This window comes from Ochotona princeps, chromosome 22 (genome assembly GCF_030435755.1).
Source record: "Ochotona princeps isolate mOchPri1 chromosome 22, mOchPri1.hap1, whole genome shotgun sequence".
NCBI lineage: Eukaryota > Metazoa > Chordata > Mammalia > Lagomorpha > Ochotonidae > Ochotona > Ochotona princeps.
This window is the reverse complement of record NC_080853.1, coordinates 23,812,558-23,839,413: the sequence shown is the minus strand read 5'-3', so window position 1 is coordinate 23,839,413 and position 26,856 is coordinate 23,812,558. Positions and strand designations below refer to the sequence as shown.

Below are 26,856 nucleotides of genomic sequence, written 5' to 3'. Positions count from 1 at the left end.
ATAGTCCCAGTGCAGTGTGCACACTGTGAACAGTCCATCAGTGAAGCAGGTCCTCAGCACTTCTGTCCTCGGATCACACAGTTGTTTCCTAATCATTAAGCACTGGCTGGCTGAAATCAACATGGAGTGTGGCTATCAAAGTTTGTGCCGTATCAGCTGTTGTCATTTGACTCCCCAGGTACTTCAATAAAAGGCTGAGGTAATAAGCCTTCTGGGTTGGCCTCCTTTTTTAGAGAAAGGCAGCTTCTATCTGGCTACCCTGCTTCTACAATCCTTATTTGGTGAACGTCTCATTTCTTATTTTCTCTATGGCACGGTGTCTCCCTCTCCAACCCTGCCCATGCCATGTGGGTCACGATGGGGTTTTGGAGAGGGAACGAGCCTGCCTAGCAGAACACTCAGAGAGGATAGCTTGCACACCCATACTGAAAAGCAGCAGAGATAAGCACAGTCCCCCAGGGAAAACTAGGAAGAAGTAGAAGAAATAGAGGGAAAAGGCCCAGAGAAAACATTCCCAGTGAAAGGACCCCTGGGCGCCAGGGCAGGCACCAGCATGTCACCTCGAAGTCCCAGCGGAGCAAATGCTGAGGAGTGCCCTCCCCTCTGCTGGGCCCTACCACCACAGCAGCAACAGCAGGGGCAGGTAATGGGGATGTCCATCAAGTGTGAGATGAAGAGGCCAAGACACACATACCACCTACAGAAATCCTGCGCTCCTGTGTCAGCTTTGGGTGCAGCTGGCGACTAGAGGAAAACAGGACATGTGGCATAAAGCGGCACAGAGCACTGGTGGCACGATGAGATCATCCAGTGCGCTCCTTTCCGCATGCTCTGCCCGCTCCGTGTCCACTTGCTCAGCCACCCGGCCTGCCCACTCCTCCAGCTTGTCCCTCTAGCATGCAGATCAAGGGCAGAGAAGGGCTGATGACGGGAAAACAGCCCAGGAACACTCACAGAGCATACTAGGTATGCTCAGTCTGGCTGAAGCGGCCCAACAATGGCACATAGTCTACACAGCGAAATATCACGTTAAAAAAGTCACTCCAAAGAAAATGAGAAAACATGTGAGAATAAGCCCACTACTGAAGACCTATGATTTTTTTCCTCTGACCTGAATAACCATGTACTTCAACAGTATTTGAAGGAAAAAGCAGGTTTGGTCCTCAGCGATCTTCTCTCCTGATATGGCTGGCACGAGCGCAGTGATTTCTTCTGGATAAATCTTTGCTGCAGGTTGGAAAACGAGGAGAGCTCTTTGTATCAACGTGCACTTTTAAATAGGCTACAGGGTTTTAAATATGTTCTATTAGAATATATGCACCCAGCTACTGCACTGCTCACAGTCAACTCCAAGCCAGTGTGATGGAAGGCACAGAAACACAGTACACAACGCCCACCAAGCCATCTCTCCCCCTGCTCTCGTTATTCCTTTGAAACTGTGCGCAGGGCAGACATTTGGTACAGTCATCATGGTGTTGACTTAGGACATCTACATCCCATATCACAGCCTGGGTTCAAGTTTTGGCTCCAGTTTTGATTTCAGCTTTCTGCTAATGTGCATCCTGGGAGTCAGCAGGTGATGATGATGGCTCAAGTAATTGAGTGCCTGTCACGCATGAAGGAGACCAAGACTGAGTTCCAAGCTTCTAGCTTCAGCCTGGCCAACCTTCAGTTCTTGAAAGTATGTGGGGAGTGAAGCAGTTGATGGAATATCTCTTTTGTCTGTCTCTGCCCCCCTCCCCTCTCTTCCAAATAAAATGAAAATAGATTTAAAGTTAAAGGTATGGTTAACATATTATAAAGTTCCTCAAGGGTTCAAATAAAAAACAGACTAAAACAACAACAACTCTAGTTTGGCTGACCCTGGACCAAATGTCAATCCTTGGGAAATACAGTGATATAGAGTTATAAATCAATGGCACTAAAGGATGAGTTCCTTCAAAATTCATAGAACAAAAATGACCAACACTAATGGTTCCCTGAAGCCTCCACTGTCCTACCATAAACACTGCTTGAAAACTCATAGCTGGGTGATCCTGGCTGAGCAGATGAGTGTCCACTTATAAAACTACAGTGATGAGAACAATAGACAGCAGTTGGGAATGGTGGATGCAAATCGCATTAACCACTGCAGACACACCCCATGTCTCTGCTTCCTACTACTGCCAGCATCTGGTCCTGCCTCCATTTCTGTCTCCACCACTTTGATAAATGTCTCCTGCCGTCATTTCTACGACTTCTGAGTCTAATATTTGTAAGGATCTGCTACGAATGCACAGAGGGAGTAGTAACTCCTCTTCAGGCCTCATTAATGAAATCAAGATTTCTATCGAAGAAAATGAAAACACAAGGAATTCCCCAAAGGACATTCCAGAGTAAAATCAACACAGAGGATGTGCTAACACTGCTCACCATCAGCTGCACTAGGGCTGGGGTTGATGAGTGTCTCCAGCGTGCAGGGTCCCCTGGAGGATGGGACTGCTGGGAAACCAGGCACCAGGCAAGCAAAAATCAGCACCTGCTCTTCTGCACAGTTTGTCTGAAGTGCTTGCAGCCACAAAAGAAATAGTCTGATTCCTTCACAGCGTATCTAAACAAAACGACAATCAGCAGCAGAAATGAGACACTTGTATGTACCGGGAGAAATGCACTGCAACAGAGCATCAGTCTTGAGAAAGAAAAAGGAATAGTTAAAGGTTTGGTTCAAGTATTATACCGAGTTCTTCCCTTAGTGACAATGTTCCCTACGGACATTGCCATATAGCACAAACTTAAAGAGCTCAGGTTCTGCAGGTACTCTGGCTTCAAATACAGATTCTGTCAATTTCTAGCTTTGACCCCAGAAAAATCATTCAACTTCTCGATGACTTAGTTTGTCCACTGGTAAAGTAGGGATAATAACCATAAAAGACCTTTGCAAGGATTGAATAAAGCACATAAAAAGCTGCCTGACTAACATTAAGCATCCTGTATTTCCCATTAAAAGTATTTCATTCGCTAAGGCCCATATCACTAACACTCCATTATCCATGAAAACAATGCCAGAGATAATCTCCCTCCAGATTAATACTGTGTTTCGGATAAATTTTCATCATGAACTGTGATACGCATGTGGTTATGACGTGCTTGAAAATCAGAACACTTACAGCTAAAAAGCCCCTGGAGACACGGCTCAGTGAGACAGAGCAGCTCTCCGGCTTCCTGCCTTGATTCCCCTCTACTCTCTGCAAAACCTTCCCCATATTCTGAACAGTGGCCTCACCCAATAGAAACACATCAACATAGCCAGATGTGCCCTGCTTCCCTCGCTATACTTCCAACTTCACCTACACCTGGAATTCAAAAGCATGCATCCTTTCATTTCCGTACTCCTAATTTGCTAAAAAAAAGAAAAAAGATGATGTTATTAAAAGAATCTAAGTAAGCAAAGGAGAATGAAAAATAGATTGCATGCGACAGAAAGATGGACTGAGCTCTGAACACAGGCAGCTGCAGTGATTTCTGCTCCACTTTCAACTAAAGCTCAAGGGGGTGCTAGCTTCTCTGCAGCAAGAGTGGTACAAACCACAGGGCTCTACAGGGAAGCCAAGGGCGGAGAAGAGCAAAAAGAAAGTGTGTATGGCTGAGAGTGTGGGCACCTGCATGTGTGTATGTATACATGTGTGCGTGACTGTGTGTGTGTGTGTGTGTGTGTGTTGAGGGGGGCGACGGGAGGAGAAAATGACTCCCAACATGCCCTATCTGGCAATGCAACACCTCACTGACCATACGGACTCTCGGCAGCCTGGAATCTCCACGTCCACTCAGGCTTCCCTCCCCAAGCATGGAAAATGACAAGTATTGTGGAACACAGAATACTATTCAGCAGCCAAGCAAAAAACGTTACAGCTCTGTACTTCCAGCTAAAAAGTATTAATAAGAGAAACATTTCTATGAAATTCTAGCATGTCTTTTATGTTAACTGTATTTAATACAACAAAATATGAAAAAGGACTAAGAATAAATACGCAGTAACACCTTGATAGGTTGTAACTGTGACAAAATACGGAATCCACAGTGAGGTTAGGAATAGCTCACTTCTTTTTTGCCAATATGAAGGAGGCAGCTGACGTAACAAGGTTTAATTGGTCATGGTTGTTTAAACTGATACAAACCAAAAACAAATGCATTAGGTATTCATACAGCTTAATCAACTACAAGTGAATTATCTTCCACAGTATATTCACTCTGGCTGGCTTCGTTCTGCTGCTCACATCTCAGGCTCTTCCTATCCCAGTACCAAACAATATATATCACTGTAAAGAGTACATTCCTTTTAAAATAAATTGGCTTTAACTGAAATTCAAAGATCGCACATAAATTAAAATTCAAGAGTGAGGCACAGCTGCCCTTTTTCACAATGGTTCTCAAAATTAGCAAAATTAATTCAGAGATGATTATAAGTTTAACTAGGTTACTGAGGCAGACAGAATCGGGCATTTAGTTGTGGAAGTAAGACAAGACTGCCTTTCATTGTCTGACGATAAAATGGGAGCAGCTGGGGCCTTGCCTATAGCCCTTGCCACACCCAGCACAATCAGCAATGAGAATTCCAAACTCTGAAGAACTAAGCCACTTCCTCCTAAGACTACTTAAAATGCCTCTCACAGTAAGTCAGTATGTAGGAACAAAAAGGCTAATAATATTTGTCATGTGATATCTGTTTTTTAAAGATCATTTTTTTATTTGAAAGGTCGATTTACACAGAGGAGAGGGAGATAGAAGAAGAGAGACAGAGATCTTTCATCTGCTGGTTCACTTCCCAAATGGTTGTAATAGCCACAGTGAGTTGATGTGACACCCGGAGCTGGGAGCTTCTTCTGGGTCTCCAAGGACTTGAGCCATCCTCCACTGCTTTTTCCATCCAGAAGCAGGGAGCTGGATCAGAACTGCAGTAGCTAGGTCTAGAACCGGCACACATATGGGAGGCCAGAACTATCAGGCAAAGGATTGGGTCTGTTGAGCCATTGTGCCAGCCCCTCATGTAATTTCTTGGTTAAAAACAAAAGCTAAGTGTAGGGTTGGAGTTTAACCTAGCAGTTAAGATCCAGTGAGGATGCCCATGCTCCAAACTGGAGCAACCAGGTTCAAAGTCCAACTGTGTCTCCAGGCTCCAACTTCCTGCTAACAGGCACCTTGAGAGGCAGTAGGTACTGACCTGCTAACTCCATGGGAGACCTGGAACAACTTCCCAACTAAGCCTCGGCCAACCCAACCCAGAGGTAACAGGATACATGAAGTGAACCAGAGGATTCAACATTCTCTCTCTCTCTCCCTCTTTCTCTTAGTTCTCAAAGAAATAAAAAGAAAAAACCCTAAATAATTTTAGAACATTGTTTTTTTTTAAATGGCCTGACACTTTGTGACATTGATAAAGTTAGAAAGTAATGAAAAAGGCCATTACATTTTCATCCAAAATAAATACCTTAATAGAATTTCCAGTGTGCAGCAGCTTCTTTAGAGTGGAACCTGAAAGTTTAAAACAATGAATTAGACATATTTTGAAAGATTAGCTTTAGAAGGAAAAAAATACATACTTATGCAAGACATATTTTTAAAAACATCAAAGGAAGGTTATCTTCAAAAGCAAAGTAATGCCACAAGGAAAAGATACTTTTAACTTTAAGTATCTACTTCTTTAAATTTCTATTAAGAGTCAAAAATGACAGATGACAGATACTAAGGTAATTGAGAGATACTAAGGTAAGCTGACAATGGAGTACATGGAAATATCTCTCGTTATGCATAAAACAATTGATTTTTCAAATCCCTAAAGACAAAAATAATATAAATTACCACTGACAAAACATTTTTACAGGAACATTTTACAGATATCCAAAACAGTGGGATTCTTTCCTGGCACTGGTAACCACACTGATAGGGCCAGGCCCAACAGTCAAACTTCTACAAGAGCACTTTGGGTCACTGTTAAGGAGACAAGATCCAAATGTACTCAGATCACACCAACTGTCACACTCTGGGGCTGCAGCCCACTGTCACGAGCTAAGCCTGCCTTAGAAGGGTAGTGTAAGCCCCCAATTCACTCATCTGTCATGTCCTGGGCAAGGAGATGGCCTGGCAACCCCATCTAAATGGGATCTTAAACTCACAAAGGAGATGCCTTAGGAAGGCCACTGGGGCTACCTACATTCCCATAATGGAGGGCATGGATCCTGATTCCTTCCCCTGCTAACGATGCCCTGGCAGGCAGGTAGCAGATGATGGCTCCACTAGTTGAGTTCTGCCACCCATGTAAGGAGACCCAAATGTGCAACATGTAAGAACAGAATGTCTAGAAGAAAACAGGAAAGATCTTCATGACTTTGCATTTAGGCAAAGACTCCTTAGATATGACACCAAAAGCACTATTCATAAAACGATAAACTGGATTTTTTTTAGTTAGAAACTTTAACGTTTCAAAGAACACTACTAAAGGAATAAAAATAGAAATGAGAAGGAAATATATTTGGTAAAGGATTTGTATGGGACATATGCCAAAAAAAATCTCAAAATTCAAAATTAAGAAAGCACCACATTTTTCTAAAAGATGGGTTATTTGAGGATGCACTTCACCAAAAGCAGGTCTACTGACGGCAAATAAGCACATGAGAAGATGCTCCCGATCATTAGTTGGTGAGATATCACTGTTACTAACACAAAAAGACTGAGCAACGCCAGGTGCCGACAAGAAGACGGAGTACCTAGAACTCTCACTGCTGCAGAGAATGTGTCAGGTAAATATATAGAATATTCATTGTATTCATGCTTATGTACAGTAGCCTTATTTATAAGAGCAAGTAACCCAAACGCCCATTAACACTTGAATGGACAAATGAACTATGCTATAACCATACAATGGGATACTCAGAAATAAAAGGAAATGAACTATTGATGGATACAACACAACTGATGCTCAACATAAGTATGACAAATGAAAGAAAGCAAAGGAAAAAGATTGCATGCTGTATGATCATATTTATAGAAACTGTGAGGTAGTCCAACTGGCAGAAGCAGCTAGCTCACTGCTTCTCGGGGACTGTGGCAGAGGCAGAAAAGGGCAAGAAGACAGAGACCTCCAAAGTGGATGAGGTGATGCCTATGTTCATTACTAGTAGAAGCCATGATTTCACAGTTGTATAACTATGTCAAAACCTACCAAAATTTGTACTTTAAATATATTCAGTTTATTGTGTATCACTTGTACCTTAAACAAAGTTATCTTTTAAAAAATAAGAAACAGAAGAGGTTTCCAATGTTCAAATTTGTGAAAGGAAAAGGAAGCAGGAAAGTGACTTGAGTGGAATATCAAGAGCAGGGGGCTGGCACTCAGACACAGATGTAAACAATGACAAAGGTCAGACAGCCACCGAGGAGGAGGAGGCAAGGCACCTGCAGGAAAGACAAGGATGGGAGAGGCAAGCGGGCAGGGGAATCAGAAGATACGGCAGCAACAAGGAGAGAGAAGCTAGCAAAGTCAAGGGGGCTGGCGCTCCACAGGATGGCAGATCATGGGCAATGGAGAGAAGACAGACCCTGAATTCACCCCCATTTCCCTGGTGCATCTCAGGGAAGTCAGCTTTCAGATCGCCAAGCTGGTGAAAGAGGCTGAGGCTGTGGGGCTGTTGCCTGGGTCCCAGCCTGCCAAAGGCATCATTTCCAGCCACCAGCCACCTGATGTCCTCACCCACACACCCAAGCAGGCATGCAGAATATCTGCATTTAGCCCAGCCCAGTTGCGACACATTTCTGAGGAAGTCCTAGTGTGATATGTGTGGAGGAACGCTGAGCCCTGAGGAAGTAGGCGTGATGGGGCCTGATGGACAATGTCAGACTCAGGCTTCTGAGAAAACAGGACTTTTGGGCAGAAGCACCTTTGAGAAATTCAGGCTGGATAGAGGCTGTGTTTACATTTCAGGCCACGTGGGAGCACCAGGTGGCCTAGGCATCCAGCCAGGGACACTGATGAAAGTCAAAAATAAATTTTAGCTTAGTTGCATGCATAGCTTTTACACTGAAGCATAGCTGAAGAAACTGAATTTAATACAGACTCATACAAAACCAGGCATGAGGTGTTGCACAGCATGACTTTCCTATTAATTGAGTTTCACTCCTTTTAGCCCAAGAGTTGTTTAGTTTTAGCACTTTTAATAGAAAACATTTCTAACAGGAAGTGTTATCTTCCCCTACTCCACACACATCTAAGGAGTATATCCACAGCGTTGTACACTGAGACAGGAAACCTGCTTCCTGGAGGCTCAGAAGCAGTAAGCCCTCCTGAAGTGACCACACCTGTGATGACACACAGGTGCATAAAGGAGAGCCACTGGTGGCCCTTAGGGTTCAAGTGTGCTTTTCCACCCAGAGCCCTGGCTTGCTGCTGGTGGCGGTCTGGGTCATCACCTCACCCCATCTGTGCTCATTATTGTCCAGAGCTTCAGTGTCATCCTGATTCACTGGCCTAGAAGTGACGCTAGGAAAAATCTGATAAACAATTTTTCCATTTGCAATCAGTAATGAATATCTGCAAAGTGTTTAGTCACGGGTTAGCATACATCCCATAGCTCGTGAGCATCAGCCAGCCACATTTCTGCACTTCTTGCCCTCTAAACAACACTTGAAACACTATCTCTAGAGGCTTGGAGTTGACCTTGTGTTCATTTCATATTGCGAAACCAAGTTTAAACACGTTTCTTCATCCAGTGATGGACAGCAAGGAGTAAGCCATTAAAAACCACAGTAAACAGAAACTATACACTCGTTCTCCCTCTAAAATTCTTTAAGAGAATGCTTCCATTACAAAGACAGTATGATAAGAAACAGATTGCCAGTATCATGGTAGCTGATGTTTCACATTATTTGTTTTTCCTTCTCAGGATAAAAACGTGGCTCTCCAGCATATCTGAGAGCTTTTGAGAGCTGTAAAATGTAGGAGTCATTCTTATTTTAGAGCTCCCTCCTTATGGACATTACCATTTATAGTACGGGACAGGAAGCACACTGTGTTAGTGCTGTGTGAACCAAAATGTCAAGGGTCCAGCCCCATATTTCAGAACATCTTGTCCCCTAGAAGTTGCAATATTCTTTCATTATCTACTTAGTAGCATTATTCTTATTAGATACAGATACAAGTAAATCACAAACAGCATAGGAAGTGTGGCCCGCTATATCCAACAAAAATCCATAATAACAAATCCACAATCTCTCATTGGTATTTTCTAAATTCGAAAGGCCATGACAATGGGAGGATGCACTGTGAGTTCTTACATTAGCAATACAAGAGTAACGCTCTTTAAGGTGTAGTTACTGCACTGACAGTGATTGTTTCCATCTTAAGCCATAGCAGTAACTCGGTTGGGGAGGGTGTTACACAGACCTTAGCAATGCACTGATTTTTTCAAGTATTGGTTTTACTGTACATCGATACATGACAGTGTCGCTCTCAAATCTGAAGTCCAATTTCAAAAGGCAGCTAAGTCTGAAGATCTTTGCAAATAAGATCTGGACTGGAACAAACAGCATTTTCTAATTTGGTTTCTTGTGCAAAACGTATTTATGTGAAAAAGATAATGCTTGCTGACTCAAGCCTGAAGTATTAGAGTATACATAACACACATGATGACCTCAGATGCAAGAGCTCACACTTCAGCATCCTGAAAGCTGGCTCGGTCTGACCACTCCACAGAGGCAGCTGCTCCCACACAACAGATAAACAGCACTTGCTCTTATCACAGTGGCTCACAACACGTGATGCCCTGCAATCTTACCACGGAGTCTGAGGCCTCTAGTCACTGTTCCTGATAGGTGCCAACAAATGGGTTAAGAAGGTACTTGTATCAGAAATTTTCACCTGTTTCAGTGGTAGCAGGCAGACTGAACAATAGTAACATGCATTGCCTAGGAGATCCATAAAGTTACACAACACAAATGCAAATCAAATTTTCACATAGTTCTAATGAATTTATTCATGCTGAGGGGGAATCTACTAATCTCTAGACATTTTAAAGAGCTATTTGAAGAAAATGAGTATGGCTTTCCTACAAGAGATAGAAACAAAATTAGAGATGGATTATATCTAGCACAGGTAAGAATACTACATGCAGTTATTTCTCATTGTCAGCCATTTCCACTCTACGATGGAGCATCACAAAGCCCCACGAGTCTCTAATTTAGAGTGTAAACTGCAAAGTAAAAATTGTAAAAGATGCAAACACACAAGCTCAAAGCTTCAATTAAACAGAAATGTTAAGGACAAGTTTCTAAGAAGCACAGCAGGGGAGGCAGAACATCTCATCTACTGGCCATGAAATTATTTGGTCTGGCCCTGCCAAGGCAACCATAGGCTGTCTTAATAAATCTCCAGCAGGTTACTTTTTAAGTCGGTAATACTGTATGGTCTGCGGATGATGTCATCAATATCCGCATGACCCATGGCTGACAGAGGCTCCCCATCCAATCTAGAGGAAAATGTTCCTATATAGTTCAAAGATGTAAAGACCAAGATTCTATCTAGAAGACATGACTTACTCATCCAGTTCAATATGCAAAGTTGTTACATATACTCTATTGTCTGTAAACTCACTGCATGTAACTTGAAATAACTCAGTTTCTATTAGCGTTGGTTACTTTTCTCCTAAGTCAGACAGAGGATTCCATGGGCTGTGCTGCACTCCTTCAGATTCTGGACTGAACACACAGCTCCCTCCCACAGAGCCCTTTCCATACTTTCCACAGGTGAGTGCTTTTCCAGTTCCTCTAAATAGAATCACTTGGCTTCTCTCCTTACTCCCATTATACTTTATTCCTAGCGACAACCACATTGCAATTCTTTTTATCCTCTGCCCCTTCACTAGTTCATAGATCTATCCAGAGACAAGATGCTGAGGAAGTCTGTGTTTCTGCCCCGACACTTTTCACGCAAACGTTGTCTTCCACAGTGAATATTTGAATGAATAAAATGAACAGACTGAAGATTCCATAGTAAGTTCATGTTCGACTCGACCATGATCATCCAGTGAGGAAGAAAAACAATAGGAAGCACGAGACTTTCATAAGACGGAGACTAAAGCTGGCACTCTTTAAAACAGAAACAGGATTCATAATCGATGCTGCAGAATTACTCCAGCTGTGCTGTGCATATTATACTGGGATGAGATGCAGTTAAGTGTTAAGAGCTGAATGGAAAGAACACTTGGGTAATTTGCTTTATTTCAGCTTCCTCTCACTGCCATATCATAAAACATCCAAGCAGAGTAATCTGGAGTAAAAGATGCAGGCTTGAAGAACAAGCTATTTTTTTGAGAAAAAAAAGTAGAGTTATTTCAGAAATTAACCCATTGCTTCTCAAGCTTCCTGTCCACAAGCACACCCTCACAGATCCTGTCAAAAATGCAGATGTTGGGTCCCACATTGTGGTCTAACAGGTTAAATGGCCTTCTGTGATGCCAGCATCCTATATAGGCACCTGTTCGAGTTCCAACTGTTCTACTTCTGATACAGCTCTCTGCCAATACATCTGGGAAACCTGCCAAAAACGGCCCAAGTGCTTGGGCCCATACACCTACATGGGAAACCCAGAGGAAGTTGCTCACTCTTGGCTTCTGCCTGGCAAAGCAACAGCCATTGTAGCCACTCGTGAAGTGAGCTAACTAGCAGATGGAGATCTTTCTTTTCCTCTCTCTGTAACTCTGCCTTTGGAATAAACAGATATTTTACAAAAATAAATAAATAAATAAAACAAAAAACAGATGCCAAGCTTGGTTGGGTCGGGCTAGAGTCACACATCCTTCGCCTCTAGCAAGGTCCCCGATGGGGCCGCTGTGGCTGTTCTCTAAGCCACACAGCAGTAACTTTTAAAGTAAGTGAGACACATTTTCCTCCAAAATCCAGGTAGGACATCTCATTGGCTTTAATGATCACATTATTACTTTTTTTAAAGATTTATTTATTTTATTACAAAGTCAGATATACAAAGAGGAGGAGAGAGACATAGAGGAAGATCTTCCATCTGATGTTTCACTCCCCAAGTGAGCCGCAACGGCCGGTGCGCGCCAGTCCGGAGCCTCTTCCAGGTCTCCCATGTGGGTGCAGGGTCCCAAAGCATTGGGCCGTCCTTGACTGCCCTCCCAGGCCACAAGCAGGTAGCTGGATGGGAAGTGGAGCTACCGGGATTAGAACCGGCACCCATATGGGATCCCGACGCGTTCAAGGCGAGGACTTTAGCCGCTAGGCTATGCCGCCGAGCCCCACATTATTACTTTTTGATATAAACTACCTGATAGTGTGAATTATATAAAGTATTACTGAAAAGCCAATTAGAACAAGTTGTAACTAATTTTTAAAAAGCTTTTATTTCTTCTTACCTATACTCTGGTAATGCCATCGAAAGAAAATTCGTTCAGGTAGAAACTGTAGTATTTTCTAGAAAGCAAACAAAAAGTAGCAATAAGTCATAAAGATAGACAAGTGAAACAATATTTTCATCATAGGCTCATATTGCTTGCTATCTGTAAATTTATTGAAACTCTTTATAGCATAAATAATACACTTTAAACCGTATTCCCAGGTTTGTTTTTTTTTTTAACCTGCCACAGGTAGATTTTCCTCCCTGAATCTTTTAAAGAGGTGATTGTCCCAAGTTTAATTTCCTAACAAAGAAAACAAGAGGAATAATTCCAAAATGATCATGTTACCTTAATTAAACAATAGAGGATGACAGTTGTAAATGTACCTATTAGTAGACAAAGAATCACTTTACAACAGGAGTACCTGGCTAGTGAGACTAGCTCCCCTCACACCATACCCAAAAACTCGTTTTCGTTACTCTAGAACAGATTTTTTGACAAGTTAATCTTGGTTAATAATAATCTTTTACTTGGGCACAGTGCAATAGCCTAATGGCTGAATCCTCCCCTTGCATGTGCTGGGATCCCACAAAGGTGCCAGTCTGTGTCCCAGCTGTTACACTTCCCGTCCTGCTCCCTGCTTGTTGCCTGGAAAAGTGGTGGAGAATGGCCCAAGGCCTTGGTGCCTTGCATCTGTATGGGAAACCCAGAAGAAGCTCGTGACTTTGGATTGGCTCAGCTCTGGCCATTATGGCTAGTTGGGGAGTGAACCAGTGGATGGAGGATCGTTCTCTCTGTAGATTTGCCTCTCCAATAAAAATATAAAGAAGTATTTTAAAAAATAGTAACCCTTTTTCTTGCTCTATAACCAGCCTTCTAAAAACAGAAAATTCAGAAACTAGTTAAAATATATTTTCTTGGTCTTAATACTTTACTATGTTATTAGGAAAATGCTCATTCTAGGTTTAGTCTGCTTAGTATTTATTAGCGTAACAGTCTAATATTAAAAAAAAAACCTAAAATAAAAAATAATATTTAGGGGTCAGCACTGTGACAGAGGTTTAAGCTACCACTTACATCCTGTATCAGAGTGCTGGCTCCAATCCTGGCTGTGCCACTTCTGATCCCGCTGTCTGCTAGCGTGCCTGGGAAGGCACTGGAACACAGTCCAAGTGCTGGAGTCCCTGCCACCCACATGGGAGACCCAGATGGAGTTCCTGGCTCCCGCCTTTGGCCTGCCTGAATCTGGGCCGCAGTGGCTAATTGAGGAGTCAAACAGCAGAAATGGTCTTTCCATTTCTGCCACTCTGCCTTTTAAGTAAGCAAGTAAATATCTTTAAAAAAATTTATATTCAGAGCTCGAACAAGTACATTTCCAGGCAGCTGAAAAACTGTTTCTTCCATCTGAGCCAGCTTGGATTTTTGTTTTGCTCTCTTGTCTTAATATACACATGTACTTACTCCATTTGTTCCCAACAGACAGCAAAGGAAAGGCAGCAACAGGTAGACTTGAATTAAACTGAAGTGACATCAAACGGTGGGGACACAGCAGGCACTGGCCTTCCACCAGGAGCTCTGTACCAGTGGCAACTCCTTACCATCCAACTCTCACTTCAAATGTTATGTCCTCATAGAACTCTTGCTGAGTGTTCCATCTAGGGGAGCCGTGTCCGACGGCCATTCTAGTCTCTGCAATGTCCTCCCTGGCTGAAGGATACTGCCAGCTGCCGGTTTTCAGCCCACACACCCTCCCACCAGGATGTAATAACCCGTAGAAGACCAGCGCTTCAGTCTCGTTCGCTGAAGCATCTCCCGTCCCTACAGGCACCTGGGCATGCAAGAGCTGCCCAGTGAATACTCCGTAACCCATTTTTAAATGATTTTTACTTGTGAAATTTGTAGGCAAATCAACATCTTTTCTATGGTTTTATGTTCACAATAACATAAAATGTATCCATCTCTCCTTAAATGTCATTAGTTTGATAATGAGAGTGACAGAGACCAAAAGAGAACATGCTGGTTCACTGCGAAAAGCCCGCATCAGCCAGAAACAGGCCAGGCCACAGCCAGGAACCTGAAACTTAGTCCAGGTCTCCCATGTGAGTACCAGGGACCACACAGAACTGGAGCCACCATCCGCTGCCTCCCACAGGACACATCAGCAAGAAGCTGGAATCAGGAGCAGGGCCACAGCTCACAGCTACAAAACAGAATTCAGTGTCCCAGATCACACCTCCACTACTGTGTAACATGCCTGCTTCCACCTGCATTTATAAATTAAAATTTCAATTATTAATAATTGTGTTTATTAATGAAGTACCGTGTAAAGGCTTAAAAAAAGATTTATTTATTTGAAAGGTAAAGTCACAAAGAAAGAGGAAGAGACACTTCCATCACTGCTTCACTCCCCAAATGACCACGACGGCTAGAGCCGGCCAGTCCCAAGCCAGAAGCCAGGAACCCTCCAGGTCTCTGATGTACATGTAGGGGCCCAAGAACTTGAACTATACTTTGCTGCTCTCCCAGGCACATTAGTAGAGAAAGGAACAGGAAATGGAGTACCTGGAGCTCAACTTAGCCTATCTGGGATGCTGGCACCACAGGTGGTAATGTTACCCATTATACCACAGCACCAATCCCCAAAGTGACGTTTTGATATAGGATAACTCCTGGAATGATTATATCAGGTTAATTAACATAGCTATCACTTCACATATCTAGCATGTTTTTGCAGCAGACCATTTAAAATCTAATCCTTTAGTAAAATCTTGAAATTTAAAATACATTACTATCATCTGTAGACACTGCAGCATGCAATGGATTTGGCAAACTTCTCTTTTGGTTAACAGACATTGTGAACCCATCCTCCACTCCTCTCTGGTCCCTGGTAGCCACCACTCTACTTTCTACTTCTCTAAGCTCTGACTTTGTCAGGTTCCATCTGTGTATGACCTCCAGTAATCCTTGCCCTTCTGTGCATGGCTTATCTGAGCAGAATGTCCTCCAGGATCATCTGGGCTGTCAGAACAACAGCATGCACAGCCTGCCCTTCAGGGCCAACCAGCGTTCCACTGTACGTGCTACATTTTCTTTCTCCCTTCATCCGTCAATGGCCACTCAGGATGCTTGCTGTAACTCAGCTATCAGGAGTATTGCTGCAGTGAACATAAAGGACAGATGACTCTGCTAATCTGGATTCTGGATTATCTGTATATTTCTCATAGTGGGATTCCTGGATTTTATAACTCTATGAGCATTTTTACTTTTCTGAGGAACTTCCATATTATTCTCTAATGGCTGTACTAATTCACATTCCCACCAACAGTGCACATGGGTTTCCGTTTTTTCCACACCCTTGCTAACAATGACTAACTTTCATCTTTTTGAGGATAAAAATTCTAACAGGTGTAAGGTGCTAATCTCACTGTAACTTTAATTTGCATTTCCCTGAGGATTAGTAATGCTGAATATTTTTTTTTTTTTTTTTGGAACTTGGCCATTTCTATGTCTTTTTTTGAGAAGAGTCTACTCAAGATACTTTCATCAACAAAGGAGAAATCTTTATCGTCTGGCTATTAATTTACTTATTTAAAGGTCAGAAACTCTTATAGCCATTTGGATGCACAATTTGTTAGAAAAAATTAGATGCTAGAGATGTGAGAAAATGCATATCACAAGACAAAATGAATTTTCCCCAATGATTTATCTATTTATTTAAAAGGCAAAGTTACAGAAAGAGAAGGACGCACACATGCACACACACATAACAGCGTGAACACAGATCTTCCATCCACTGGTTCACTCCCAAACTGTTCACAATGGCTAGGGCTGGGCAGGCTGAAGCCAGAAGCCAGGAACCCCATTAGGGTCAGGCACATGGGTGGCAGGGGCCCAACTACTCAGGACATCCTCAGTGCTTTCCCAATCACATTAGCAGGGAGATGAACTGGAAATGGAGCAGTCAGGACTTGAACCAGTGCCCATCTGGGATGTCAGCATCACAGGTGGCAGCTTAGCTTGCTGCACCACAACACTGGCTTCCCAATGTTATTCCTTCCCGGGGGAAATCTTGATCTTTGTTATCCAGATGCCGAAGGCCAGGCATGAAAGCCTCATCTAAGAACTGCACAGAGGCAAACAGCTGTCTGAGGTAGGAGATCAAAATAGGTTTTCATCCTGCAATATGTACTACCATGAATTTTAGGTGAATAACACAAAATAGAGCTAAATGTAGAAATCACATTATTGTATTTTGTTAAGTTCTATTAAGTTAAAAAAACGAGTAAAGAAATTGAAAATTTTGCTTTCTATAGAATGCCTGGATAAGAACATAAAGAGACCATATACTTAAATGTTTCCAAGAGCTGTGGAATAGGACATGTACTACCCACAGTTTGCCAGGCCAAATGAGCAACTCCAGCCACACATATATACGACCGGCACCATCTAAAAGTCTTCATATGAGACAGAGATTCTAAATTTTATGACAGTATCCAGGATTTATGATTCTCTTATTTTCTCTTTACTGAAACAATTACTACAAGACCTTTAATAACAAATTGCTAATAGTCATTGAGAAAGAACATCTCTGGGAAACAGACACTGCAATGTAGTTCGGAGTGCACATGGTTTACTAGGGAGTAACACCTGAGAGGAGGCCATTGTGGGGCCTGGCAGGGGCCATGACAGGACGCAGAGCCACAAATCCCCAGGAGCCTCGGGGCGCACGCGAGCAAGCCTAGAGTCCTACAACATTCAAACTCAGCAGTCAGACCGTGCTCCAGTTGTTAAAGGGACAAGTGCTACAGATGTACCCATGGGCCCATGGGTTCTCTGCCAGCACAGTGCTTCATCAGCTGGCTGCCAGCTCACAAGGATGGGAGCCTGGCCCCATGGGGCCCTCCGATGTTTTGGCTGCCCCCTCCCCTGCGCCATGCTCTGTGCAGAAGGTACAATCCTGACTCCAGGGTCTACTTTCTAACACTGTCTCCTTCAGGGGACATGGTTCCACAGAGTATCTTCTGATCCCACCTTGCCCCTGAATGTACAACTTCGGTACAGCAGGTGCTGGGAAAATGAAGGACTCCTACCAGATCTTATCTTGGACTAGATGAATGCCTGCCACCTCCACTGTTCCTCACATTTCTATTAGGAAACCAACCTGGTACTAGACTGTGCTTTTCAAAATATGTATTAGTTCTTTCAGTTTTTTAAATTATCATACAATAACAAAAAAACACAGAATCAAGCAACATGGTGTTTCAATAGACTCTTGGATATAATCATTCAGAATAGGTCTCCAACTTCCTCTGAGGTCTCGCCTATCATCTCACCACATTAGGATAAAAGTTTTCAGACTGACACAATGGAGGTACTCAAAATGAAGATGCTCAAAAATCAACAAGTACTGAATATGAAACATCATGTCCAATTTCTGAGCCACTAAGAATATTCTCAAATGCACAAATAAAACAAACAATTCAAAGGCTAATAAAAGATTACCCTTGCTCATGCTTCTTTTTATACCCACAGATAGCAAGGGGTGCTTTCTATATATTAAAGCCTATGAGGTTAAAAAAAAAGATAAAGCCCAATACAACCATCCATGTTTGCATACTACGCCTGTCCCCGAGAAAGTCCCATACAGAGCCCACCTTTACTGAGGCAGACACAAGCTGACATTTCTTCTGTCACAGCTGATATTCTAAGCTACACTGCTGAGAATGCCACATAAGCTATTGACATCTTGTTTGTAGTTTCACTGGAGAGTAAAATAAAAAAAAAAAATCCAGAAAGCCACACAGTGTGAATAAATATTACTTTTCTGAAAAACACATGGCTCGATTTAATGCTTGGTGCTCAGCTGCATCTATATGGTAATCCATTATAGCACACTCGACATCAAAATTAGGTATTACTACTGATCAGCACATCAGGGAATCTGTCATTCTTCTAACTGATTATCCATACTTTTTTTTTCTTCAGAACCTACTGCATGACCAGGAATAATGTGAAATAGAAGCTGGAGTTTGTACAAGATACTATGGTGTACTTTAAAACTGCTGGTCTTCATTTAATTTGTATGGGAAATCCCTTCTCCCCCTCCCAAATTATTACCAGAGATTGCAACATATCCTAATGGATTCATACTTGATTTCAGTTCCACTTAGAAAGGTAGGACAGTGAAGAATGAGGAAAATATTACATACAAATTCATGTAAGGGATTCTAGCAAAGCAATGACCAGCTATGCCTGCAATGTCTGTGAGCAGATGGCGGAAGGTGGCCCTTCCCACACTTGCTGTGTGACACAGGGTGCAAGGAAAAAATTGCTGAGCAGAGAGAAAACAGGTTTGTTTAAGAGAAACAAACCGGATGTTGGTTTAACAATGTCCTTGGGGGTTCAGTGGAAGGGAGGATTCCATGAATGTCTGTGCTGCTGTGGTGCAGAAGGAGTCCTGTATGCAGAGGCCTGGTGGCGGACACGCTTCCCGGCAGACCCTCAGGAAGATCGGCCTGGTTTTCTACTATCTTGGGCCTGTCCACTCACTTCTTACTAAAATGACTCAATGTTTGGAATCTCAAAATTAAAATGAAATGCAGCTATATAATTTCTTAAATAATATGGCTATGGTTTTAACTTCAAAAATAATTAATCTTCTTCTAGTGGCAATGACTAGCAGTACAACCTATGTAGAATCACTAGCCACGCTGTTAAGGGAAGCAGAGCATCATCTTCACATCCTTTAAGAACAAACTCCAACATCCCCTTGTGTGAGAAGTTCACCTCCACCAGCCCCTGCAGCAGCATGCTTCTTAGGCCGCTAGCTAGATTTCCTGCTCTTAGTGGTCTAGCACTCCCAGCATCAAGAGCAGTGCCTGACACATAATGTTCTAAATAAGCACTGAATAGGCAAACAGAGTGGGCGGGCGGTGGGGAGGGATTCAGACTCGTTCACATTCACGTGCTCAGGCATGAAACTAAGCAGAAATGCTCATGATGAAGGTAGGGGTTCCACTCTGACCCAAGAAAAAAGCCCCCAGTGAGCAGCACTTGATCAAGCCAACTCAATGAACGTGTTTCCAAATACCCAGTGAAGCTCAATGTTTGATTAGATAACAACTGGAGGGGCAATGCTTCCCCTGGCTACTAAGGAAATGGGTAAATACATTTTAGATTTGAAATACCTGGCACAAAACATCTAATGGAGATATGAAACACAAAAAAAGAGGATATTTAAGTTCTCACACTTCTATTTCAGAACTCAACCAATAGTAACAATGTTGGAAAACCTGAGCAGCAGTAGAGACCAGGAAAGGGTAAAGGATAGTATCTACAATAAGCGCTTAGAGGAATTGCTACTTACAGCACAGATGAAGCTGCAAAGAGCAGTGCTGTAAGGCAAAAGGTGAGGTGCCTGGAAACACCTGTCTCCTACGACAGAGGAACATCCCCAGAGCCACAGATCAGTAAAGGCAGCCATTACAAAAGGCAATTCCTCCTTCTGTAAACATCTGCTAAAAAGATGGGCTAACTTTTTAGAACTTCTGACTTAAGTTCCTAAAAAAAATACCATATGCTTTGGTCTGAATAGGATATAAGCTTCCAGATCTATGCAGTTCCAAAACCATGGGCTGACAGTGCCGAGAGCATCAAGGGTGACTCAATTATGCGGGTTAGAAAGTGGGCTTAGTGACAGACCCTTAGGACACTGGCACACTCTTGGAAAGTGCTTCTCACAACAGCTGTGAACACAAAGTCTGAGTCAGACTCTCTACTTCCTGGGTCACCATGTGGTCTACATATACTCCACCACTGCCATTCTCCCACATCATCCAATGCAAAACAGTGAGGCTTGACCTTGGACTGTGAAACGTCAACACCATGGGCCAAAACAAACCTCCTTCCTCTGTATTTAGCCTGTCTCGGGTATTTTGTTATACTGACAAAAAGCTGAGCAAAACACCATGAAAATTATACAGTCTACATACCTCCCTTCCTCAATATACAACATGTTCCACACTATAGCAAATACAGAGATTAATTAAATCAACAATACAAAAATAAGTGTGGAGTAGTATAAACATTCTTAGCAGTGAGCCACACTTACACAGCTGGGAGTTACAGTGGATACAAATGGCAGAGAAGGGGTAGCCATTTGGACTAACGGTTAAGGTACATGTTGATTCCTTCATTCCTACAAGAGTTCCTGGATTCAGTTCCCATCTCTGGATTCCACTTTCTGCCAATAAAGGCAACAGATGATGGCTTAAGTGCCTGGGTTCCCCCCACCCATGTCAGAGACCGGATTCGTGTTTCTGGCTCCAGCCGAAAGCACAGGTTTGTCCTGGCCATTACAGGCACCTGAACTGAGAGCCAGAAAATGGGAGATCAAATTCTCTCCACACTCTGCCCGACTCTCAAATGTTCAAAGAAAGTTAGCAGGGCAATGCCTATTTTTTTAGACAAATTCCAAAAATAATTATCCTAAGAGAAATAACACTCTAAGAACATGATAAAATTATACTGGTAGGGCCCGGCGGCGTGGCCTAGCAGCTAAAGTCCTCCCCTTGAACGCATCGGGATCCCATATGGGCACCGGTTCTAATCCCGGCAGCTCCACTTCCCATCCAGCTACCTGCTTGTGGCCTGGGAAAGCAGTTGAGGACGGCCCAATGCATTGGGACACTGCATCTGCGTGGGAGACCTGGAAGAGGTTCCTGGTTCCCAGCTCCAGACTGGCGCACACCGGCCGTTGTGGCTCACTTGGGGAGTGAATCATCGGATGGAAGATCTTCCTCTGTCTCTCCTCCTCTCTGTATATCTGACTTTGTAATAAAATAAATAAATCTTTAAAAAAAAAAGAATACAAAAGATAAACAGAGCTAAGGTGAAAGCATGGAGCTTCAAATAATGCTCATATTGCTTGATTCTTGATATGGAAAATTAGAAGAAATTTGGTTCACATTGTATTTTGTTCATTTAAATTTTAAAGATGATTAGAATGAAAGAAAATAGAAAGCACAACTTCCAATGGCAGTGCATACTGTACAAGTGAAAAGTCAGGGACCTCTTCCTCCACAACGAAGTTAAAGCAACAGCCAAACAGGATGGTTCGTGGCTGGTGCTGTGGCACATCACGTTAAGCTACCTCTTGTGATGCCAGTACCCCTCAGGAATGCCAGTTGGAGTACCAGCTGTTTTACTTCCCATCCAGCTCCCTGTTGGTGTACCTGGTAAAGCACACAGAGCAGCACACAGCCCTAGTGCCTGAGTCCCTGGCAGTCTAATGGGAGACCCAGACGCAGTTTCAAACTCCTGGCTTCCACCTGGCTCAGCCCCAGGAGTTGTGGCCATTTGGAGAGCCAACCAGTAGATTTAACATCTCTCTCTACTAAATCTACTTCTCAAGTAATTATTTTTAAAATAATTATCATATCTAAAATGTACATGTATTTATTCTGGTGAGATCTATTCAGGTGAGATCATGTCTACTATAACTTGATGTTAAATAGAAAGACCAACACAATTTCTCTATTACTTAGAGATTCTGAAACACTGTTCTGAACAAAACTCAAACTTAAAAATAAAACTGGCATTTTCAATTAAATATAAACAACGTGTATCATGTTTTGTTAAAGATTTGTTTTATTTTTATTGCAAAGTCAGATATACAGAGAGGATGAGAGACAGAGAGAAAACTCTTCTGTCCGATGATTCACTCCCCAAGTGAATGCAACGGCCGGTGCTATGCCAATCCGAAGTCAGGAGCCAGGAACTTCCTCCAGGTCTCCCACACGGGTGCAGAGTCCCAAGGCATTGGGCCGTCCTCAACTGCTCTCCCAGGCCACAAGCAGGGAGCTGGATGGGAAGTGGAGCTGCCGGGATTAGAACCGGCGCCCATATGGGATCCCGATGCGTTCAAGGCGAGGACTTTAGCCGCTAGGCCACGCCGCCAGGCCCTAATGTGTATCATGTTTTACAAAAACTAATTAAAGCTAAAACATGAGGTAAGCCTATACACTTGAATTCAGTTAACATAAGAATTAAAACTTGGTTTAAACTGAAAAAGTCAAAACACAGCGTTTTTAAGAGAAAATCAATACAAACAAAAGCAAAGATGATTTCTAATAAGGAAGTCATCTCCAAGCATTGCTAAGGTACAGATGGGGATCCAAATAGATAGACCTGAAGGTCAATAAAACAAATATCCTCAAATCAACTATCATTCACCAATAAATGTTCTTCTTCTGTTCCAGGTAGCATGCAAGGAATCAGCAACAAGGAGTAAAAGACATTACCTCCAAGATAGAGCCCTGTAGGATTTGGAAAAGGTAAGGAACTCGGGGAGTCGACAATGCACAGGAAGGGAGCACAGAAAATGCCCACTTGCCCAAGAGCACAGCCTGGAAGAAAGCCTGTGTGTATAGAGGTGAGCCAGCCAGAGCCGGGCATCAGGAGACAAACAGCAGCAAGAAAGCCCTGCCACTTCTCTGGGTCCCTTCCAGAGAATGCCAGTGGGCACAGAAGTGAGATGGGGATAGGGAACAGAGGAGGCGGCCTTGAATGCCATGTTGCAGCAGAGTTGGATCTTTGTCGCAAAGCAATGGGATTAAGAGAGACACAAGCGGCAGAAGGACCCAGGTTAAAAAAAAAAAAAGAGAGAAAAAAGAAGGCTAGCCTGCAGGATGCTGCAGCAGGAGGAAGCAGGCTGGGTGGGAAAAGGGCTGGGGTACTGGGTAGCAGGGCACATCCTTAAGCACCAACAGGAGATGCAGTCAGTCACCAAGGGCAGAAAATACTATCAGTACCGAGCAGAACCCGGCACTCAAATGCTCTACTTAGAAGTTCTGACTTGGTATTAAAACGCAATCTCAAAATCTTGGAAACATAGGCACTTGACAAATGATAAGGGCTATTTTTTTTCTTTTTTGTCAGTTTGCCTAAGATCATGCAGAGGTCTAATCTCTTTTTGAAGAAAATCAAATTGAACTTGACTCTTCACTTTTAATGAGAACACCCAGCGACCTTCACAAATCCCCAAATTAGTAGCATAGCATTCTCCCCGCAGGCTGTGAGTTTTGCCCTGAATAGAGCACTCACTACAGCTGTTCCCAGCGGAATTTTCTCTTCACACAGGCCTGCACGCAGGAGAGCTGAGGAACAACCACATTTGCCAAGCTGGTCTTCATTTCACATTTGTGGCTGAAACACCTTTATCTTTCAAGTCTCTCTAACTTACCAATGTGAGCAACAAGTAGGTTATTTCTTCTGGGCCATTTTTTACAAAAAGAAAAAAAGCAGTCTGGAAAACTCTTTGGAGAGTGTCCACTGTGAGCAAGTGGGCAAGACTGCAGGGTCACTGTGGATGGGCTATCCTGTCAGGCTCCCCACGCCAATGTGGAAGGCCTGCAGGAGCCGCCGGCATACACAATGCTCCCCGGTCACTTTCCCTTCCACTCTGAGCAGAGTCACACACGTCCAACACTAGATGTCACTCTGTAACAGCTCTCACACAGCACATTCAGACAAGTGACAGGAAACACATGTGACAGTGCTTGTACAAGTCCCTCCCGAACACACGTACGTGCACGAGCGTGTGTGCAGAAAGAAACCAACTCTCCCCAATTATGTTACTATGTTAATTTCAATCAATGCCAAAGAAGAAAAAAGTTCCTTATGTGTCTCATGCTATTCTACTAAGGAACACAACAGGCTAAAGTCTTGACTGTGATCCTTCCAATGTGTGGCACTATGGCAGTTTCTACCATCTGCCCGGCAAGGACTCCTGGCAGCGTGTACTGGTGCCGCCTTCCACAGGAGCGCCTCTGGAGGCTGTTGGTTACCAGCACGTTCAGGGGAACACGACGTGAGGAGCCAACATGCCAGGAAGCTGAGGGCACCTGGCCTGCAACACAATCACTGGACTGTAATTACAGACGTCCGCAAACATCTAATCTCCAGCTTCCCTCCTCCCAAGGTGAACTGAGTGATTCAGTATATCCTGTTGGGTGACTCCCAAGTTTCTCACTTGTAAGTCTCAAGGCATAAAAAGAGTGGAGTCTTAACTGTAGGACAAAGAGTCCACTGAGAAGGGCTCCTTTTTACCTGACATTGGGAGTCTAGTCCGAATAAATTACTGTCATAAGATGAACAAATTTCAACCCACAAACAACGGATTCAACTGTTTATATCTTGTTTCCTGTCAGCTTGTAGCCATCATAAGCACCTCATAATGGAAAACACTATGGTGCCGTGGGTTAAGCTGCTGCCTGCAACACCGACATCCTTTATAAGCACCAGTTTGCATCCCGACTTCTGATTCAGCTCCCTGCCGATGCGCCTAGAAGCGCAGCAGAAGATGGCCCAAGTGCTCGGACCCCTGCCATCCACGTGGGAGACTCCAACGGAGTTCCAAGCTCCTGTCTTGCATCTGGCTCAACCTATAGCCTTGCAGGGAGTGAAAGTTCTCTCTTCCCCCATCTACACAGGCAGATCAGACCACACTGTACCAACAACGCTACCTTGCGAGGTGGTTCCCAAACAAGGGTTCAACATCAATAAAAAGGAAAGATGACGGACACCGACTGTGGAAAGAGAGAGTGATTACACATCTCTAGTACCATGTTACAATACTCTCAATGTACTCACATATATTCCTCATGTCATAAATATGACCTAATATTCTGCACATGACATCCAGTGTGGCATTCACTGCCTTGCAAACCATAACTCGCCACAGCTATGGTGGGAATTGGAAATGAGTCTGTGGGTTGACACCATTCATTTTAAAATAGTTTCCCGGGTATTTGCACTCATACTGACCTCTGCCTAATTGCATTCAGTCTTTTACAAGGGTCACAGCTTTCCAGGAGCTACATTCAAAATTGGATGAATTCTTTTTAAACAAAAACCCTGAAACATCTAAGTCTCTGAAATTTCCTGTGAGGACTTAAATTCCACAGACTGCAAAAGAATCTCCTTTTCTTGATAATTTCCTTTGCTCTTGTCCCTGTTCCACCTGCTATTAGTAAAGTGATACTTCTGGAAAAGAGAACTGAAAAGCAGCTGAAGTGTGAGGTTTGTGGGAGAGTGTCCTTCACCTAGTGTGGAGAGGAGGAACAGCCTGCAGCAGGCAGCAGACAAATCAAGAACAAACCCTGAGGAGGCCAGGTGGGTAGACGACACAACTCTACAACATAACTCTCTTGTTATGTATATTCTGCTTCTAAGAGCTGGTATTGACCATCAAATAAACAAACGAAACAGACTGTTAAGAAATCCCTTCAGACACCTGGCCCGGATGTCTTGACTAGGATTCAGCTCAAGTATTTTTACTGAACATGACTGAGTTTCCAATTTGCTCCCATCTTTAAGAAGTTATGGGCCTGGAGAGATGGCCCAGTGGTTAAATCGTCATCCTGCATGCGCCAGGATCCCACATGGACACCAGTTCATGTTCCCAGCTGCTCCACTTCCCATCCAACTCCCTGCTTGTGGCCTAGGAAAGTACTAGAAGATGGCTCAAAGCTTTGGAACCCTGCACCCACGTGGGAGATCCGGAAGAGGCTCCTGGATCCTGGCTTCAGATTGGCTCAGATCCAGCTGTTCCAGACACCTGGGAAGTGAAGCAGAGGATGGAAGTCCTTTGTGTCTTTCTTCTCTCTGTATATCTGCCTTTCCAATAAAAATAAATCTTACAAAAAAAAAGCTAAAAAAAAAATACAATTCAAAGACAGAGGAAGAACAGAGAAGACAAACAGGAGAAAGGAGAAACCCTAACATGCTCATAAATCTAGTTTTTCTAGGCAATTCTCCATTAATATCCAAAGAGGAACACTGCTATAAAGTGAAAAGTCACAAACACTGATGTACTGGATGATATATGCAAAACAAAGGTTTGTAGTAAAAAGCAGCCATCTGCTAGGCTTTCTTTTGCACAGCTGTGAACATCCAGTTGCGATACAATTATCAGGAAAGTTACTGAAAATCATAAAAATTATAACTCCCAGTCCGAACAACACAGAGCAAGCCTATGCAGACGTGAGACCTGCTGCTCTAACAGCCTCGCGAGTCTGCACGTAGGGAGTCTGGAGAGAACATCTCCAACAATCCCCTGGCATTCTTAGTGACACCGGGAAATGACAGCAGCAGCCCTAGCATTACGCCCCCTCCTTGGCATGCCCTGTAAGAGGCCCGGACAGCTCCCCTGCTACAGCACACCTCCACCATCAGTGCTTCCAACCACTAAAGCACAGGCAGAGCAGGGACACGGTGCACTGCCTTGAAACGACACGACAGTTGTTTCTTTATCTTGTATTCTGGGGGTTAGGGAGAGTGGTAAAGGGATGAAGTATCTGAAGTTTGTGATCATTACTTAGCGTTATTTCCTTCTGAAAAAAAACAATACATGGAACCAGCAGCTCAAAGGGAGCCAGCTTCTCTCTGTGGTGTCTGCAGAAGGCCACCTGAGAGT

The 26,856-nt window shown here is 43.3% G+C and overlaps 1 protein-coding gene across 2 annotated transcripts in view; it reads right to left on the bottom strand.

Annotated features, from left to right (window-relative positions):
• The window catches only part of RALGAPA2 (Ral GTPase activating protein catalytic subunit alpha 2), a 259,317-nt gene that overhangs the window by 194,940 nt on the left and 37,521 nt on the right, over positions 1 to 26,856 (bottom strand). For both annotated transcript variants that reach the window (XM_058679223.1, XM_058679224.1), the window contains exons 4-7: positions 12,399 to 12,456; positions 5,465 to 5,508; positions 2,413 to 2,590; positions 1,112 to 1,227 (exon numbers count right to left, since the gene is read on the bottom strand). In XM_058679223.1, coding sequence (XP_058535206.1) covers positions 1,112 to 1,227; positions 2,413 to 2,590; positions 5,465 to 5,508; positions 12,399 to 12,456 — 396 coding nt within the window. The remainder of the gene's footprint in view (positions 1 to 1,111; positions 1,228 to 2,412; positions 2,591 to 5,464; positions 5,509 to 12,398; positions 12,457 to 26,856) is intronic.